This window comes from Ostrea edulis, chromosome 3 (assembly GCF_947568905.1).
Source record: "Ostrea edulis chromosome 3, xbOstEdul1.1, whole genome shotgun sequence".
NCBI classification, from domain to species: domain Eukaryota; kingdom Metazoa; phylum Mollusca; class Bivalvia; order Ostreida; family Ostreidae; genus Ostrea; species Ostrea edulis.
This window is the reverse complement of record NC_079166.1, coordinates 32556141-32578159: the sequence shown is the minus strand read 5'-3', so window position 1 is coordinate 32578159 and position 22019 is coordinate 32556141. Positions and strand designations below refer to the sequence as shown.

At 33.1% G+C, this 22019-nt stretch overlaps 1 protein-coding gene across 1 annotated transcript in view; it reads right to left on the bottom strand.

The window, feature by feature from the left end:
* Window positions 1-22019, bottom strand: part of LOC125677176 (multiple epidermal growth factor-like domains protein 10) — a 191034-nt gene that overhangs the window by 162491 nt on the left and 6524 nt on the right. The window contains exon 2 of the mRNA XM_056160467.1: window positions 1729-1839. Within this exon, the coding sequence (XP_056016442.1) occupies window positions 1729-1839 (111 nt within the window). The remainder of the gene's footprint in view (window positions 1-1728; window positions 1840-22019) is intronic.

The window sequence follows — 22019 nt, the reverse complement described above, 5'->3', positions numbered from 1 at the left end:
CAGGTATACTGATACCATCAGGCATCAATCACCGATTGTCATCAATTTCATCGGACAAAGAGGAATTCGTCAAAGCCGCCGGCATATACCAAAAAGCACTTGATGAAAGCGGCTATAAATACAAGCTAACATACGACGAATCAGCCAAAACTAAACAGAACAGCAGAAGAAATCGTTCCCGTAACATCACATGGTTTAACCCCCCATATGATAGTAAAGTAAAAACAAACTTGGGTAAACAGTTTCTCAAAATTATAGATGAGTGTTTCCCGATAGGCCATGTTCTACGCCCGATTATCAACAGAAACACTATTAAAATATCATACAGTTGTATGCCATCCATGCAAAATGTAATTGACTCGCATAACGCTTCAATCAAACAAGTGCGCCAGACCGGAGATACATGTAACAGGTGTAATTGCCGAAACAAAGACCAATGCCCGCTCAACGGTGAATGTCGCGCCCACGGAATTGTGTATTTAGCTAGAGTCAGAGCCGAAAATGGACAAGAAGAGAGCTACGTGGGACTAGCAGACACCGAGTTCAAATTAAGATACGCCAACCACACTCATTCATTCCGTAATTCCACGAAAAAGAATACCACCGAGCTCAGCAAATTCATATGGACATTGAAAGACAAAAATATTGACTACAAAATCAAGTGGGAAATTTTAGGAAAAACATCATCATACTCAAACATTTCAAAAAAGTGCAACCTTTGTATTCTAGAGAAATTCTTTATAATATGTCATCCCGAAAAATCTTCATTGAATAAGCGTTCAGAACTTGTCAGCACTTGCCGTCATTCCCATAAATTTCTATTTACTCAATCCTGTGTGTAATCATGCTTAGCAACTATCCAGTATGTTTCTGTGTAACATATTCTCAGCCACGCGGATGTTTTTCGTTAGATGTCATTTTTCTCCCGACGAGTGAGGGGAAACCACCCCCTCACGAAACAGCCTGTAGAGAAATAAATGTTATGTGATTGAACTCCATCTGATCGTCAATTTATGTAGCTCCGTGAGGCCACGTCGAGCACTCTAGAAGATTATATCGGAGATTTATCCCAATATATATGTATATATATATATATATATATATATATATATATATATATAATAATAATAATAAAAGTCAAGAAACACAAAACTCGAATAACATTTCACTGTTAGCGCTTTCGGCTTTAATGCTTCTTCAGACAGTTATAAAATATATTTTAAAATAAATATATAAATATAAATATATCATAAATAAATAAAATACATTTTATAACTGTCTGAAGAAGCATTAAAGCCGAAAGCGCTAACAGTGAAATGTTATTCGAGTTTTGTGTTTCTTGACTTTTATTATTGGATGTATTTACTGTATCAAATACCGAATTCTTTTTTACAAACTATATATATATATATATATATATATATATATATATATATCTAAATCACAGAATGCCAATGAACTCTTAAATGAACATAACTGCCCTAAGTGAAGAAATATTTAATATAAAGCACAAAATTTTTTACTTCATTTGGATACTCACTTCTGCCCCTACCCGGGGTTGAACTCAAGACCTCCTAGCAGCATGTAACCAGCGCGCTAGATCGCTCGACCATCTAGGCAAGTCAAAAACTTGCTGTCGATGACGATGGAATTCTCGCCACGCTGTCACACGCTACACGGTCATTGTGGATGGAAATGGGATACAGTTATTTAGTTATTAATTCTTACCATAATTGGCATGGACAACATTGAGAATCAAGAGTAGTCGACAGGGAGAGTAACAAAAATGTCTCAGTTTACCCAACCATGACGAATATAGGTATGGCAGATAAAAACTCCCTGAAATTTAATAGGTAGATAGGTAAAACTATAAATGGCAAAGTTCTATCATAATGCAAGTACACCAGTATAAAAGCAATCTGTCAGATAAAAAAAAAATTGTTGACATACATGTAACATACAAAGCTGACGAAATAAACGTGTTGTTGATATTCAATAATTTTCATAAAACCTATCAACAAAACAACAAAATAAAAGAAATTGTTAATGAAATGTGTAAAAAAAAAAGATGCATTTCGCCTGAATTAAGGTATACATTATCTACTAACATCAGGAAAACTCCAAGCTAACCCAAAAATACACAAAAACAACAATCCGCATGGCCGACAACATCCAACAGAAAAGCAGCCGAGTATGTTGAGTCGCAACTTGAAAATGCGAGTACATCCCTTGGTTTTATATGTCCAGGATACTACATATTTTTTGATGAAAATAAAACTTTCAAGTGTAAAGTAACCATTACCAGATTCCACTATCCTATTTTGTATGGAGTTCCGTGAGGATCCGAGTTCGAATAGGTCCTCAGTATCCCCTTGTTGTGTAAGGCGACTAAATGGGGCGATCCTTCGGATGAGACCTCTAAAACCGAAGTTCCGTGTCACAACAGGTGTGGCACGATAAAGATCCCTCCCGTTCAATGGTCATAAGAGCCGAGCATAGGCCTAAAGAGCTAGGTACGTTAGGAAGCAAAATCAGCCCTGTCTACAAATTTGATCAAATTAAACACATAAGATGTCCACAATATGCCATTGTCAGAACACATTGATTTTTCCCTATGTCTCTTGTCGTTTTCTTGTAAGCGTGAGTTAAATATAGCGTTGTTTCTAACAAAAAACAGCGGAATAGAAAGAAATCTACAAAATAAAAGATAAATGTGTTTGGTATTGACCGTGGAATTAAGAACTAGGCTAGACCATGTTTTTGTAACCTATCATTACCAATTATTGCCGAAAATGTGCGAACTTTGGCACAAAGAGAATCAATGTGAGCTATTACCTATGCATATGGTCAACAGTTGGTTTTTTTTTTTTAAATTTTCATGAATTCTTTTTAAAATATATTTTGCGCTTGGTGTACGCTGCACGGGTCTTCCATATTTGATCGATATTTACAAATTTTGTCATACCCTTTTACCCATGTGAAAAATACATTATATGGAAAGTGACTGGAATTAAAATAATGTCTGTTTCCCTTAAATGTCGTTTGTATATTTAACAAGTTGAATTCTTTTAATAAAAAATAGAAAGAATGTGTAATTCCCCTTTGTGATACCGCGGATATTAAGGAATCACAATGGTACATGTAATTGTCCGATCAAAATCAAGATGAACTCAGTATATTTTAGTTTCACATATTTAAAAGAATTTTTCTCACATGCGCGATTTTCTCATTTGCTTTTCAAATCTAATTAGAATTAGATCTTCCATCCGCTCCCCGGTTATAGATGGACGCAACATATCGAAAACCGGGGAACGGATGGAAGATCTAATTTTAATTAGATTGATTTCCTTTTATTCTTTTCTCTCAATTTTTGCATCCCGATTAGGAAATTCTAGGTAATTGTAGTTTACTAAGGAACTATTTGATGTTGGTAACTGATACTACTTCTTGGAGTGCACTCAGGCTGTTTACACACATGTGGAAAAACACGCGGATTTGGTTACGTTTGCGGATTGCGGATATTTTTTTTTTTTTTTTTTTTTTTTTTTTAGAAAATTCCGTGCAGGGTGTTGGGACAGGTAGCATAGAACATTTCTGACTGCCGTATTTGTCATCAATTTAGCAAACTGATTTTTGATGATTATTTTTCCTATATAGGAGGCTGAATATACAGTGATTTTTTTCTTGATTTTTGCATCATTTACCAACAACGGGTCAATTTTAAATCAACATTAGGGTTCAATTTTTAAAATATGAAATGATAAACAGTGTAATTATAAGATGTATAACGTATTTAACTCGGGATGTTCTTTTCTTTTTCTTCCTCTACCGCTCTCGTTTTTCTTTTTCTCTTTAAGTTTGTCTATATTTCTTTAGCTTAGTATGCCCGACAAGACCCAGAATTAGATGAATGAATAGAATATGAAAATGATATTGTTTCATCGAAGTTAATCATCAAATCACAAAGCAAGCTAAAGTTTTTCATGCCATACCTTTGAAGTAAACTGTTCATCCATCTAACTTCATTTTACGATGATAGAAATATGCTCAAATTTTCATTTGATTATAATGAAAGCCTTTGCGCAGACCAACCCTTCTTATAGACCTACTTCTGTGATTTATGGTAGTCATATTTCCATATTATTTAGTAAATATCATGGATAATTCACTATCATTACGACAATAATTTTGATTTGGAAAAAAAAAGCACACACTATTTATGAAATGTTGGACGTTTTATAAATATCGGTAATGATGAAATATTTGGGTTCTCAACAATAATGGGTATCGGCACATCAACAATTGAAAAAAAAAACCCCCATTAAGGGCAAGATCAAACGTTTAATGTTTGATAAAAAAGAAAAAGACAACAACATTTAATTCACTTAGTTTTCATCAAGATCCTCTCCCCCTTAAAACTTAATAAGCCTTTTCACGATAAATCTCGCACATGCGCACAAACGCTTCCGGACGGCAAAGTACATTGTTTACATTGGTGACCTGATAACAACTATGTCAAAGCGGGAGACTTTAAACAAGTTAAAAGTAAATTCATTGCGAAAGCTTGCTACAGAGTATAGTATTGATGTCAGTAAGAAGAAAAAAGAAGATCTCATACAGAAATTGTTAATATACCAGACGTCAGCATCTGTTTTAACACCGATCGTGCAGCAAGATTCGGCTGTAGGATCGTTGACATTACCCTTTCAGGACAGTTTACCACCTTTCAACGCAGTAGTTTATGACTCTCCAGACCACTGTTACATTTCGAAAATAACATTCGGTGATATTTACAGTTTTTTAATCGAAAGACCTTCACCATATGGGGGTACAGTAAAAAATGTCAAGGGCCTAGACAGAGCTGTTAAGCATTTCGAAGCTGGTGACGTCCAAGATATTAAGGTGTCACAGGTAAGGGATAAAATAATATCATTGTATAAATTTGTATTTCTAGAAAAAGGTTTCACAGTATAAACGCTGATTAACATCTTTAAACATGTATTTTACATGTTTTAAAATACATGTACATATTTGTAATGAAAGAGCTATGTAGTCATGGTATTAAAGACAGTTTTAAAATGAAGATGACAAGTGAATATTTTTGGTGTAGTACTGAAGTATTTCTAGTTATTTTTAGTGATGATCATATGTACTTGTGTTCATATGCATATAAATTATTACAATTGTCAAATTGTGTTATCATAAAACTGTAGGAGTTGTAAACTGGGGTCTTTCAAATACTCTTTATTTGATTTTTAGATAAGTTCCTCAATACTGTACATCAGAGCTAAGTGTCAGGCTTCAGTGAAGAAACATCACTACCAGGTGTACATTTGCATCTCTCGAAATGGACAGCCAGGGACAAGTATACATAATGTCTGTGGGGTAAGCATTTTCAGACTTACTATAAACAATTTTTTTACTTGTTCGATTTTTTCTTAAATATTGGAACAAATGTATATCATCTCAAATCTAGCATATGTGTATTTTCAAATCAGGCTGGGGCAGAGCTGTAGTCATATTGGAAGCTTATTTTTTGCATTGAGTCATGCCAAACCCCAGGAAAGCTGCACAAGTATGCCTTGCAAATGGGTGGTAACCACAGGAAGGTCTAACAAACCCAACGGTAAGTAGATTAGTAAGTAAGTAAATTTGATTTATAGTCTGACTATTTACAGATAACCAAATAAACATATGACCTTTGTAGCACTTTAACCGACTAGTAATAGAAAACCCATATAAGCAGGTCCACTAGAAACCTTGAACCAAAAGAAGTCTAAAGAGGATAAGACAGACAGCGACACCAATGACACAGAGGATCCTTTTTTTTTTTTTTTTTTTTATAATTTATTTATTTTTTTGGTCACATACAATACATCAGACACTTACACAAACATACCTTTCATACATGCATACATGCTTCAATCTCCCTGTGGTTTAGGTTACTTGCTGTACAATAGTGAAAGTAATAATAATAACAATAATACATGTACTATAAATAATGACAAGTACATGTAGTAATAATTAATCAATTGCAAAAATATTTTCCCACTTCATCCATATTTTATCAAAGTTATGTATTTTAAATGTTTGAATTGCAGTATATTTCTCTACATGATATTTAAACTTTAAGTGACATAGTAATCCAACAAGATTTGGTTCTTTATTCTGCATTAAACAGATAAATATGTATTGTTTAGCATATAGAATTATAAAGTTTATAGCTTTATTATTTAAAGACAGTGGAATTTCACCAAATATTATATTTGACACATTAAAACCAATTCTTTCTGAAATTTTACTATATATATGAAGACTGAACTCACTCCACAATGTTTGGGTCTTATTACACGAAGTAAAAATATGTGTTATTGTTTCAATATTACTTGTACAAAATCTACAGAGATCATTTGTTTTAACACTAATGGTTTCAAATAATAACCAACAAGAAGAATTCTATGTAAAATTCTAAACTGTAGCCACTGAACAGAAGAATCACTAGATGTTTTGAAACAAATTTTAAACACATCTTGCACTGAAATATCATCTACCCCATATGAAGATAGTTCAGTTTTCCACTTGCCCATAGAAGTTGGGATATCTTCTTTTGCATTTCAAATATTGTAAATAATATTAGAACATCTTTCATGTAATAAAACTGGTTCAAAAAATATAGGCATACATGGATTAACATTTTGTTTGCTTGAGTGTCTATCAATTGACAGACATTTTAAATATTTTGAAATTGCAGTAATAATGCTATTGTATTTCATTACACATACTTCTTGAAGATTGTATAAACACTGAAAATGTTCTATGGTATGGAAGTTACAATCAGTATCAAAAAAATCTTGAACAGCTTTAATCCCCTTTTCATACCATTTCTCATAAAACACAGGTTTTCCCGCAATTCTAATATTAGAATTGTACAACACTGGAATATTATGAAAATTATTTTTAATATTTGGAAGATTTTGACTAGTCTTCAAATAAAAAAAACCAAGCATTAAAAACATCCTTCCAAAAAACATTGCTTTTAACACATAATTGTTCCACAATAAAACTATCTCCAAAGTCATATAATTTCTTTAAAATATCATTTCCATACATGGCAAAAAAAATATTCATCCATGGTTTCTGACAGTTGGACCTAGTAAGCCTTTTAATCCAAGAGCATTTCAATGATGTAATAAAGTTGCTTATATCAACCATCTTGATACCACCCGATAAATAGTCTTGTGTATCACAGACCTCTTAACTTTATCTACACTGGATTTCCATAGGAATTCAAAAATAATTTTGTATAAATAAGAAATTGTTTCTTTCTTTGGAGTAGGAAGTGATATAAAGAAATGATTCAATTTTGGAATAAGCAAGGTTTTAATGACAGTAGCCCGCCCAATGGGAGTAAGAATCCTTCTTTTCCACTGTTCAGTAAGAGCAACGATATTTGGTATTTGAATTCCGAAATTTATATCTTCAATTTCTGTAAGGTCAACTGAAAAATTAATACCCAATAAATTAAAAGTTGTTGATCCCCAATCTAATTTCCATCTTGTATGGTGAAAAACTTGATCTGAAAATTTCTTTGAACCAATCCAAACAATTTTTGTTTTAGAAGAATTAATTCTTAGACCAGAAAAACTGGGAAAAAATTCTATCGTATCTAGAGCTGCAAAAAGCGATTCAGGTGAACCGTCAAGGGCTAGTGAAGAATCATCTGCATACTGCGATATTTTGTGTTCTGTGTTTTCTATACATATAACTTTTATACTTTGGTTTTATTTAATTAATATTGCAAGAATTTCTGCACATAGGATGAATAAATAAGGTGCAATGGGATCACTCTGCCTACATCCCCTTTGTATATCAAACTGTTCAGATAAAAAGCCACTCTGTAAAACTGAGGCTCTGAAATTTGTGTTTAAGATTTTTATCCATTGAATAAAGTTTTCCCCAAAACCAAAATACTTTAAAACTTTATATATGAATGACCATGACATTGAGTCGAAGGCCTTTTCGAAATCAATGAGAACTAGAAGGCCTGGGATATTATTTCTTTCAGTGTATGGCATAATATCATAGATAAATCGAGTATTCTCCCCTATATATCTACGTTTTAAAAAACCAGACTGTGTATCGGATACAGTATTATATAATCCAAAACTTGTTTAATTCTAAAGCTGAGACAACCAGATATAATTTTGTATAATACATTTAAAAGTGTAATTGGTCGCCAGTTTTTTAAAAACTGTCTTGGTTTATCCCCTTTAAGTAAGCATGAAATGATTCCTAGTCATTGCGAAATAGGAAGTTCCCTCTTATGATATATACAATTAATAGCTCTAACAACATAATATTTAATGTCATTCCAAAAAAATTTAAAGAATTCAGTTGTATAACCATCGCTACCCGGGGATTTGTTGTTTTTCATATTTTTTAATACTTTAAGAACCTCTGCTTCTTCAATATCATCCTCCAGTTTTTTGGTTGCATGTGTATCTAACTTACGAGAATTGTAATCTGAGATGATGCTTTCCAGGTCGACATTAATTAAGTTAAAATCATTATTAGTATATAAGGCTTCATAATATTTCTTGACACCTTCTAATATATCTGACTGTTTGTAAATTGTACCAGTATCTAACTGAATTTTTTTGATAGTTTTATTTAAATAATTTCGGGATTCTAAATTATAAAAGTATTTTGAAGGTTTTTCCCTTTCCTCTATCCAACGTGCACGAGACCTTATCATGTGACCTTGTAGCTTTTCTTTTCTAATGTTTTCAAGAACTGCTCTCTTCTCATCTAAAATATTAAAATCAATAGGAGAGTCAGACTCTAAAATTTCAATTTCATCTAAAAGTTTCTTTTCTTTGATGTCTTTTTCTCTTTTTTTAAATGCTGAGTACGATATAGTAATTCCCCTAATTTCCATCATTAAAACCTCCAGAAATAAACTTTCATCAATATCGTTTTTGCACTGAAAATTTATATTATCTATGTTATCCAAATATTGACTAGTAACAGATTGAATAGTTTCTTTGACCTTCATAATATTTTTTGTCTGTTAATAAATTGTTATCAAATTTCCAAAGGGCACGCCCTCTTGTAAAGGGATTAAATTTTAATTCAAGAATAACAACAGAATGATCAGATCTATATCCTGGCTTTATGGTACAGTTTTCAACCAAATTTGACAAACTATCAGATACAAGAAAGTAGTCAAGGCGACTTTGTTTTAAGGGATTTTTTTCCCGCCATGTATAAGCTTTTTTTTTTTTTGTGGATTTAGCACTCTGTAGTAATCTAAAAGTTGTAGATCGTCCATGATTTCTAGAACTTTAGCACGTGCTTTGGGATTATTGATTCCACAATAGTTATAAGTATCCAGTGAAGGGTTTAATGTGAGGTTAAAGTCACCACATAGAATAAAATATTCATTGTCATATTCCAAGAAAATATTTCGTACATTTTCGTAAAATTGAGGGTTATCAGTATTAGGCCCGTATATATTAATACGAGTTACTTTGTTCTCCTCAATTGTCATATCAAGTGCAAGTAAATTACCTTCACAATCCCTTTTTACACGATGAATTTTAAACTCAAAGTTATTATTGAACAAGATGCACACACCCCTTGGGTTTGACATATAAGAATTAAAAATACATCTGTATCCCCACTGCATTCAGAAATAAAATGAGTATCTTGTAGACATATAATAGAAAAACGCTTTTGTTTCAAGTAATTAATAACAATTTTACGTTTAGATGGAATTGCCAGCCCCTGACAGTTCACTGTGGGTATTGAAATATTTTCAGACAACGACATCGCAAAAAAATAAGTAAAACAACTAAACATCTCGGCATTTTCAGCAAGTAACTTACTCGTCCATCACGCTGGGGCAGAGCTGTAGTCATATTGGAAGCTTACTTTTTACATTGAGTCATGCCAAACCCCAGGAAAGCTGCACAGGTATGCCTTGCAAATGGGTGGTACCCACAGGAAGGTCTAACAAACCCAACGGTAAGTAGATTAGTAAGTAAGTAAATTTGATTTATAGTCTGACTATTTACAGATAACCAAATAAACATATGACCTTTGTAGCACTTTAACCGACTAGTAATAGAAAACCCATATAAGCAGGTCCACTAGAAACCTTGAACCAAAGGAAGTCTAAAGAGGATAAGACAGACAGCGACACCAATGACACAGAGAATACTTCATTTGACCCTCGCCATACCACTCACAGAGACTTTGACTTAAATGCTACACTCCTTCAGTTGAGAAATTTGAAGGAAATGTTTCGAAGTACAGGTACATGAATAGTAATTGGCATTTATCTTGAAAACTTTCATTCTAAACATTTTCTTTATTAATAAATATCAGCTAGTGTCTCAGTTAGGAAGGAAAATGTAAAGAAAACAAACTGTCAATTACTTGAAAGACACAGTACAGACTTCGAAATTGTTTTCAGGTTGTATGATTTTAATTTTGCTAACAAAATGATATATCAGGAATGAGTCATTTGTGGAACATCCCAAATGGTGTCCCCATAGCTGAGAGGGAGATAGAGGTGGAAACATATGAAGATCCATTAGAAACGGCATCCAAAGCACTGATCTCGTCAAAGGAGAATTGTAAGGAAAAAATGTAGAAAAAACAATGTATAAATAATGAAAAAATATATACACGTATATCTTCCATGGATATAAGATTCATTTAGAAACATATCATTACAGTGCCAATCCCAATTTCAATTGATGAAAATCTGAGCACCTATGTAGAGGAAAGGACAAAAGGTCAACGATCATGTTCCCTTTGGAGAGAACTCCACAAAGGGAGAATCACGAGTTCTCTCTTTGATGCCATTTTAAATGCTGGACCTAACCCCAGGAACCTTGTGGACCAAACTATTAATGGGCCCAGTTTGCAAAGGTTTAGAAATTAAAATATTTACTATTATAAACACTAATTTACTATAATAATTCAGTATTTCAACTAACTTCTATTTTTACATATAAATTATAGTGCATATATTCTTTATATCAAAGATATCAAACACTTCCTCATCCAGTCCAGTGGGACCATGAGAAAGAAGCAGTGAAAAACTACTTGACTTTGCAGAATACAGTCTCTGATGTGACAGTGGAGGCATCTGGGCTTACCATTTACCCATCTCATGCATTTTAGGTGCAAGCAGTGATGGATGGGTAAATGAGTCCATGTCCATGGGAAATCAGAGAGGGGTGTTAGAGATTAAATGCCCATACTCAATCTCTAATGAAGTAATTGTGGAAAAAGAGGTAATTTTTCATGGTATTAATGTCTTTCATTCTGTAATATTTTTTTAAACATTTTATTATTATTTATAGGTCCATGAGCTAGCTGGGAAAGGGGGGTTTTGCTTGGAGGATACCCCAGAAGGACCAAGACTGAAACGAAATCACAAATACTACACTCAGATTCAGAGTGAAATGGCAATAATGGGGTGATTTTGTTGTCTGGACGGCAGCCAAAGACAGTAACTGTTTTATAGAGAGAATTTACTTTGACTCTGAATTTTGTACACACATGATGCCAAAACTTGTTGAATTTTTTGTTCATCATATTTTGCCTTTTTATTCTGAAAATGAATGAGCTCGCCTGAACTGAAGGCTAAAGTAAGCTATTCTAATTGAAGGGTGTCCGGTGTCTGTCTGTCTTGTGTATTCTGTTAACATTTCACATTTTTAACTTAAAAATCTTCTTCTCAAGAACCACTGTGCAAGAAAAGATATAACCTTTATGAAAGCTACATTACAGAGTGTTGACTTTAGTTCCTCAAATCATAACCCCCGGCTTAATGCAGTACCACAGCAGCCTTAAAGGGGATCAAAGTTATATATACCAAATCATAACTCCCGGCTTAATGCAGTACCACAGCAGCCTTAAAGGGGATCAAAGTTATATATACCATATGAATACACAGGAAGTATATTTAATAATCTCAAACAGCAAATTCATGATCAGTCAAAGCAATATGGAAGCATCTTTAGTTAGTGTAGATTCAAGTTTCTTCATATAATGACCCCTGGGGGTAGTTTTAAACCACTTATATATTCAAACTTTTCAATATAAATGTACTAATTTCTGCTTTTCTCTATAGAAAGTGCTCAGGTGAGCAACTGACCTATGGGCCTGTTTTTATTTTAATTCAGAGTTCATGTATTTAAATTTCTTTATACAGATTCACAAAAATCCAGACAAATGCTCCCCCTAAAAAAGAAACCAAAACTACTGTCGATAGGGTGTATTTTAATTTGATGATGGCAAAAATAATGCATTTTTATAAGAAATATAACATGCATGTTACACACTTTGTTTGTAAAGTTTCAAGTACAGCAGCACATGAATTGTTGTCAAAAAATTACTTATGTACCTCTAAATGATAAAAAGGAAAGAAAATGAATATGGATTTAGGTTATATTCATTTCTTTAATGCTTTGGCACATTGGTTAAAACACTTTGCTCATTTTAAAGTTTTTTCGTTACATGAATTCTAATTGATTTAAAAATGCATCAATAATTTTCAGATATTTAAATACACGTTCATAAACTGCATAAGCACTTAACTTGGTGTACAAAATATATATCATATACTAAATAAATGTATATTCATAAGATCACCATATTTAACACAAACATACATTGAAAGACAAAAATTTGGCTTTTCCGACATACAGCTTGCTGTACAAGTCAGGATTTACAAGCATAAAATGATTTCCCTTCTTGAAATAATTATACCAAGATACATACTGAAAGTACTCTGTAACAATATTGTGCAAAAAATGAGTCCTTTTTCCCTCTTCCTTTGTTTTTTTAACAGTATTACTTACAGATCACTTAAAAATTAAAGAGTTGTTCCCCTTTAGACACCTCTCATAAGATGTATAAAAATACAAATCTTTCTTTGTGTTATATTACTAATGATAGTAATGTTGATAGTACATGTATATAAAGGTCTGACAACACATTCCTTGAATATCTGTTTTGTAAACCTTTATAACATAGAAAAATATTTATAATTATCAATATATCTTGTGATTTTTAAACTTTAAATTTTCTTTAAAATAACACCACAAGTTGTGATATTGTCAATTCAAGAGTTTTCTTGTTAAAGTAGCAATACTTCCATGACAAATTATTAGGAGAAATTTTATATGTGTATATTATTGAGGAAATTGTCATCTGACATCAATATACACGTATCTTATATGATTATAATTATAGATACACTGCACTGGTATTCACTCCAAATAAAATTTGAAAAATTGACATATGTTATACATTGTATAGTAATTGACAAATTAGTTATTTACCAGAGGAACATCAAAATTTGTTAGCCAACAAGCAACTTGAAACATTTTGGTCAAAAGAGACTTAAGTATAAGTGGCATAACACCAACAAAAAATATGAAATTTTTTAACTCTGCCTATGCTTCTCTCAACATGAATTCTCAAAGAAGCAATTTCTCGGGTTTCAAAAACTTCATCAGTAGAGAACTGTGGTGCACTTCCTCTAAATGGTGGAATATTTAACTTACATTTCTTTTTAATCAACACATCCCTAATGGTAAAATCTTTATCATTCTCCTCTAACAACTCAATTAAACCTGATGATATTGTAAGTTCTCTATCAGATGTTTTTCCAGGCCAGCCATCAGATACAAATGTTATGACACCAGATGGACTACTACCTATTAAAACATTTTGCAGTGGTATGATGCTTGTAATTTGAAAAAGTTAAGCTTTGGTTGTCAAGACTGGATGGTTTCTGTATAAAAATTTCTGTACAATCAATGGTAACTCGAACAGAAGGATATTTGGTTTTAAATGAAGATGGCATGGTTCTTTGAATAATGTCTTGAGATGGAAAAGGATTTAAACATTTTAATTCTTGCCAAAGTAGACAGATCCAGGTGGAAAAATATTTCGAAAAGTTAACCTCTGAAATTTGAAAGCATTCAGCAATGTCACTGGTCAAGAGTCCAACCCTAAGTCTAATGAGAACTGCAAACATTTGATCAATCAAATCCAATGAGCCTGCTGAAGCTTGCTTGCGGTCGGAAGACTTATCTGTGCTTGGTCCTGACCAATACTTCATTTTCTCTGCCTTTGGCCGTAGAAAACTAAAAGTGAGTGAAAATCCAAATGTCAGTACATGTACATACACTTTCATTCAAACATGGGAAAAAATTAGAAATTTGATATTGAAATCATTGTGGAAGCACTATTAAGTAATAAGCATACTTGAAAAGCCACATAGACACAGCAAATGAGGGAAGTCCAGTACAAAAGCGGGTCTTGTTGTCATCATCCACAATTTTCTGGAAACTCCATTTATGCCTGTTCATCTCTTTCTGGAGCTCTTTCACCTGTTGCTTCAAATATTCATTTTCTGTCAACAAGGGGTCTGTTTCACACTGCATACCTAAGAAAAAAACTGAATACAGATTTTTTTTTATTGTTTCTGGAAGAAACCAGCCTGCATTAAACATTATAAATAATGCTTGTAAAAGAAAATTTAAATAAATAACAGTAATTTGAATATTAATTAGTACACATATAAATAATTCAATGTTTTTCATATATTCTAACACTCGTTTTAAATATTTATACATTTGATGTTTATTAATTTGTGCATGTGTTTCCATTTTAAAAAAATAAGGTTTATCACAACTAATTAAAAAATATAAAAGTATATTCATAAGAAGAGTACATATTCTGAAAAAAATATTAATTGTATACTTCAAATTAAGCTCTGAATGAATAAATAAATGTTTATTCGGTTTATACATAAGTACATACATATAATACCAAGGATAACCCATGAAAGCTCGAAAGCTTATTTCCAATGGGGTCTGTTGGCGCGAGGGGATCATTTCAGTGGGAGGAAACCGGAGTACCCGGAGAAAACTCCCCGTGTCTGAGCGGGTGACCACCTTACCCCCTCACATACGACCACTGCAGACCACGATAATCTAACGCAGCAGTGAGAAGCGAGTACACTAACTACTGCACTCCTGTACACCCTATACTGCTGTACCTTTTTCTTCCAATATCTTGATGTTAACATCATCAGTAGGTAAGTCCATGCATGGCCTTTCTTGAATGGGTGGATCATCTTCACTTATTGATTCTGTATGACAGTAGATGTGTGAAAACAGACTAAACCTGTGATGTTGCTGTAGAGTGTGCGTTTCTCTTTCCTCTTGCTCATTCAACTCCTGTTTTAAAGAAAGATTCATATGTATGTGATTGTTGTAAGAATAAAGGTTTATTAATGGGATAAAAAAATTCTAATGCTGCTATACATATATGTGAATTTCTGTGTAGATGTTGAAAAAGGTGAAGATAACTAACAGTGATTGATCTAAAACAAATCTACAAACAATACAAATCTGTGAACAGGGCATCAAGCACGGACCTTTAGAAATTCCGTATTTAATACCGACATGTGCTTGTTCTCATTTATAAGCTACATATATATTATAGTTAGTCTAAGAATGTGTAAGATGCACTCACAATTACTTTTTTTTTTATACATGCACTCGTTAGTATTTACATGTATAAATAATAGTTTACAAAGCACGTTAGGTAATAAATTTGATCGATGAATAGTTTTCGATTAAAGAGGGCAACAGAGAATTTTGGACAGAACTCATTTATCCTAACAGGGATATGACTGAATTGCTCAGAAATCAGAGGAAAACTGGTCATGAAAAGGGGAGGAAAACACCCCACTCTACCTGGAAAAATATCATTTTCTGCCACTTTAGATCAAATCCAGAGTGTTTCATTTTTTTTCGAAAATTGAGCAAATCAGGATTTCCTCTGAAAAAAGGAAAAATCACACCCCTGCCTAATGAGCCCTTTCGTCTCTAGATTATGTATGTCCTATTGGAATAGTATGTAAATATATTTATAAAATCACCTGAAGTAAATTTCTTTTGCTGTGTCTGTCATTGCGGGCGGTCTTTGACTCCAAATGTGGCTTAACTTTGTAGTCGAATAATGTTGGGCGATAGTTTTCGTCTGCAGAGTCGTCACTATGCCATGACCCCACGAAATGTTCAGAACACACTCTGCTGTACTCATTAGGAGTCCAATCATCCCTATTTATGGCTCTAACCCAAGCTGATCTCTTCTTCCTCTCCTTAGGGAAACGGAAAAAAAAACTCACACCTTTCTCTTTCGATTTACTTCCTTGTCTCTTTGAACATTTAAATACCACGCACTGTATAATTATATTTACGTTGGTAATGTAAACTTTGAAATCCTGTCCGGAAGCGTTTATACGCATGCACTGAAAACAGGACCGCAGTTAACGTGAAAAGGTTTATATGATGAATGTTCACCCAAATCGATTATCATGCAATAAAATAATAGAGCTGAATTACAATATAGGCCTATACATTTTCTAATGTTTATTAACAAATGTAGTTTTTAAATGTAATAAATGTTATTTCTATAAAACATATGGGTCACTTCAGTCTTGTTCGCTGTGCTGCAATATTATTCATGCATTAAAATAAAATTGATGTTCGATGACTGAAACTTGCGGGAGTTCCCCCCCCCCTTCCCCCAAAATATTTGAATTAAGCTTTTTTTTTCCAGACATTAAGCTTTTTTTATCTTGTCCCAAATATCTAAGACCAAAACCTGGCATCCTAAAATGAAATTATCACTTTGGATTTTGATAAAGTTTCTCTCTGTTTATGTCTCCGAATCTGGCTGTCTTTCTTTCCCATCCTCATGATGGATACTTGAAAATCTTTCTCTCTGTCATATATCATATTTTAAAAATGAAATACTTGGATTATTGATTCTCAGCTCACCGCTTATATGATATTAGCACATTTTACCAACCATACTGGGAGTGTGATCAATGAATTTAAATCAAAAAAATTACGATGTTACGTGCCTGTATATAGATCTATGTACTCATCAAGTATACACATATTTATAATATTTCAAGTAGATTTATAACTCTTGATTCTCTCGATAATTTCCAGTAATGATGCATAATTATACAGATGCTAATATTTCTATTTTTTTTTTTTACATAGCCTAAACATTGCTAAAACTGTAATTCGTGAACCCAAGAGAAGACTTGAACATTCTATCAAATATGACAGTTACTTGTGATTGGTAATCATGACGTCTTTCTTTAGAAGTATGCAAAAATGACGTCACATTTTTCTCTATGACATTTTAAAACTGTTTTGCTTGGAACAGCTCATTTGAAATCTATTTATACAAAGATTTTTGGCCCGTACTGTACGTTGTCAATGTAAACAAGGTTCAATACTATTTTTAGATGATATGTATTAAACTGTTGGATTAACCTTTTTACCTTTATATTGGCAGTATTATTGCATATATATGATTTTATAAGCGACAGTAACATTTCATTTGTACACATTTATAGAAATTAAGATAAAATTTGGTGTACAACTGTGCATCATAGCCGGCCTAGTAGGCCTAAGTACTGCATTTTGTATTCGGTCCGGTTGCTGTTTGCATTTCAATGACCCGAACTGGATTTCTTCATAAACTGATATTTTTTTAGATTGTAATAATTAATACATTATATCATTGTGATCGCTAAAATAATAACAAGTACATTAAGTTGTGATTAATTTTCTTATATCACTGTATATACGCGCTACATGGCGATCCGCCTGTGCACAAACGTCAAAATCAGACGCCTGATTAGATATAAAAATAAAAAGAAAAGAAATTGGCCACAGGCAACGGTCAGAACGAAACTTGCACAATTACTTCTTTTGAAGATAATCTATCTTTAGTTTACTGCTTTTTGTGGCCGATGCATGTGGCCACATGGAAAAGTGAAGAAAATCGTTTATTTTCCGGATTCCGGATAGGTTTGAATAGTACTCAACATTACTAGAGACCTAGATCCGCCGATATGTTTGTATATATAAATACTAGGGATCATCAACTTCATATGTACATCAATGATTTGTATTGATAATTGTTCTTCATTTTTGAAGTATTTTACAGGGCCTAGTTATGATAACAAACGTACCTAGCTCTTTTGCAGCCCTTCACCGGCAGTGGTGACGTCTCTATATGAGTCAACTATTCTCGAGGGGGACGTTAAACATTATTCAATCAATATTTTGTATGTACGTGAAAACACTTTATCCAAGTATACCTAGGAAAGAAGCTCGCGATATCATTAAAATAGCATTACAAGAGCGTCATGAAAAAGAAATAGACACGAAAAGTATATTAAAAATGTTGGATGCTGTTCTTGACTATAATAATTTTACTTTCAATAGCAAACACAAGCCTACATATGCAGAATGAAGGGACCACTAATGGATCAAAACTTGGGCGAAACTACGCTTGTGTTTACAGGGGGGGGGGGGGGGGGGGTGGATGGGTGGGAACGAATTCTTAAAAAAAAAAATACCATTATTTTATGTACGATGACATTGTTGGTATCTGGACAGGTACAGGAGAAGAACTTAAACAATGCCATAAAACCGCGAATGAAATACATGCAAACTTTCAGCTTGACTTTCGTCTATCAAACACCAAAATCGATTTCCTTGATCGATGTAACAATCTCAATAACAGACGGAACCCTTTGTACTGACTTATACTGCAAACCCACCAATAAACATATGTACCTTAAAGCAATACAAGCTGTAACTGACGGTATTTTTTCAACTATCCAATTATTCACCAAAATAACACCTACCGATATAATTAATATAATCCCCAAGATCTGAAGAAAAATTCTGCAAAATAAACAAGGGAATATGGTTTGAGAGCACACCTGCAATGAGCCATTGTGTCGTATACACGGACATGGGAACGATGATTGCCGAACATAATCGGGTTGCTGAGACCGAGACCATATACAAAGACGGAAACTGACGCAAGTAATTACACGTGTCGTTTGTTTAAAATATTACGTTGTTTCATGAATGACTAGAAATACTCTGTAAGTGAAAAAAAGGTAATAATTACGCAAATGTGCCACTCAAATGAAATTTTGATTATGAATTTTTTATAAAATTGGCATGTTAATCTGTTTACAAATCTAACGCGTGCTCAGTGCCTCTCTTTCGCTTTTTCCAAACTGGTGACCTCCAAGGTCAATGCACATCGGAGGTTACGAGCAGGAATTACTGACAGTATGACAATGATTCATGAATTAACAATTTTTGCTAATTTGACGGGTTTATTGCTTCAGATTCATTCTGATTCTATTAAGTTATATATATTCAATCACATATATGTTGACTATTTGTTTATGGCGTGTAAAACGTTGCACTATTATATTAATATTGGTATTCATATTCGAAAACTTGTAATTTATATTCTAAAGCATATCATTCATATTCGAAAAGTTGTTTTTCATATTCGATAATTTTAAACTCGCTGTAAATTAGCTAGACATGCAGGACTGACTGCTTGTAAAAGTTGTTAACCTGCCAAAGACCTATTAGCTCTGAGAAAATAACTGCATTTTTAAATATTACTTTTACATGTATTACTACATGTAGGCTATCTATCTTCTAATAAAGTACGATGGACCTAATTCGTTTCTAGTACCGTACATTATATTTCAATTATTGAAATTTTGATATACGATAGAATATGCAGTAAATTGTACTAAATTGACGATGTCCGTCCATTTTGTTACATGTACAATAATGAAAATTTTAGCGAAAATTTTATCACATCCGATCGGGCGTCTATACCAAGAAATTCATTCGCCCGCGGTCAAATTTATGCGTCTCGAGCGATCGGGCGCACGGCTATTTCAAAGACTGCAACGGCCTCAAAACTCTAAATGTAAAAAGAACAAGAGAGCGAAGTTTGTTGAAAATTCGGAAAAGGGGCTGACGTTTCAAGTGAATCTGCAATACAAGTTAAAAACAAAAGATTGCTACACGTAACCATGTCCCCCACCGCCGCAAAAAAGTTGAGGCACAAAAGTCCCATAACTCCTGTAAAATTTGTCGAATCAAAATGACGGCGCAATATGATCAATGTTATGTATTCACATAGGAATTTGAGTTACTTCTCTTAGACCATGTTAGTAATCAAGGCGATCCGTCTCTGTTTGAACGTTATTGGTTCCGTAATTTATAATTCGTAGTTCCTGCGCACGAGATTTGCTTGCTCCAAGCACATATGTAACAAATTATGGATTGATGCCTCCCTGCACTATGTGTAAGTTGCATTTTTTCTCAACAAACATTTTTTCATGATATTGTAAGGTATGAAGTCTTTTAGCAATATATATATATATATATATTGGTGCAAGTGGTTTACTATGCTCAAGGCTAAATATTTGTTCCATGTCGGTAAAGTTAACTTTCATATACATTGTTTACCAGATTTTGAACCCAAGTTTATCATACCTAAGATGCCTTGTATAAAAGTAACTCGGGGATTATATGTAGAATTTTTGATTATTTATTTTAATTATATCTTTGTCGATGTAACGTTCATGTTATTGTCTAAATTGGAGTGTCTTTGTATCACAAATCGAACATATTGTGAACAATTTTTCATTTTGTGTATTTCAGTTATTTACCACAATGCACAGTACGACTTATACAGTAATAAACTTCATTGAAAGGAAAAACATGCTGACTATATTGTGGTTAACATCTGCAAAAAGGCAGAATAATCAACTACACATGGTGACTAACAATCCTACAAAATATGAACAAAATCCGTTGAGAGGTTTCTGAGGGGTACCTGTAAAGTGTGAAACGAAATCGAAACAAAATTTACCGAAACGAACCCCACCGAAGCAAAACGAAACCCACCGAAACGAAACGAAACAGATTGTACATTATGTATAACCGAACTCTTCTAATTATAATAATTAAAAATGGTATCTTAGGATCTTGTGAAAGTTACCACATATAGATAAAATTCGCCTCCCCTTTTATGTAGGCTTTCGGCTTGACTGATACAAAGTTTTAAAAGTGGAAAGGGGGGGGGTGAGTAAGCACAAAGTACATATCCGAGGTTAAGGTAGCTCCATCCTCATGTGACTTATCAATATCAATGGTTAAAAGTGGAAAAACTTTATTACTTTACACTCAGTATAGTTTAATTCAATTAATAACCAAAGAAAATATATATGTTGCCTCCTTTTTAAAGATGTCAGACATACAAAAACAGAGTATCCATCAACATCAGAAAATCACACGTTTTCGTTAAACAGAATAATAAAAATAGATAAAAACTTGTTGAAATGACAAATTAAATATCAACAGTTTTAAAACACTGCTAATTCATAAATATGTATAGATTAATTGTGGATGTTAGGGAAACCAATGTATAATAGACATCCAGTAGAGGAAATTCCAGCATAGGAGTTATTGCCCTTGACAACATTTTTTAAATCATAAATAATTGATTATCTATGGAAAATATAAACTTTTTCAGTATTAATTGTTTACCAGATATTTTATTATATCCAGTGAATAACATTCCTTAAAAAGATATATTTCTATCATGTGCAAAGTTTAATTGATTAAAATTTTTGCAAAAACCTATGACATCACATGAGGATCGATCAACCTTAAAGGACACATCTCGTGTTTTCAAAGTATACAGAATTATATGCATTTTGTCTTCCTTATGCTTATAAAAATTAATTGTAATAGTTCGTTCGCTGAAGTATTGCGATAATTAGCCACAATACGGACTTAAATCTAAGCCCCGATTTCAAAAAGCCTGGTTAATAAGATAGGTAGTCACGTGGTACAGTGACGTCATATGCGACCTTCGTCGATCAACTTGTTGTAAAAGTAGTGTTAGATATTTTTAAAAACTCGGGTTTTAGGGACCTAATTTATTTACCATGGATAACAGTTATTTCGATGTTGACAAATTTCCCGAGTCTTATATCTTTTAGCCACCAGTGCATACAAATAGCGACCCAAATGTAGCGAGAAAAGCGAGTATGAAAT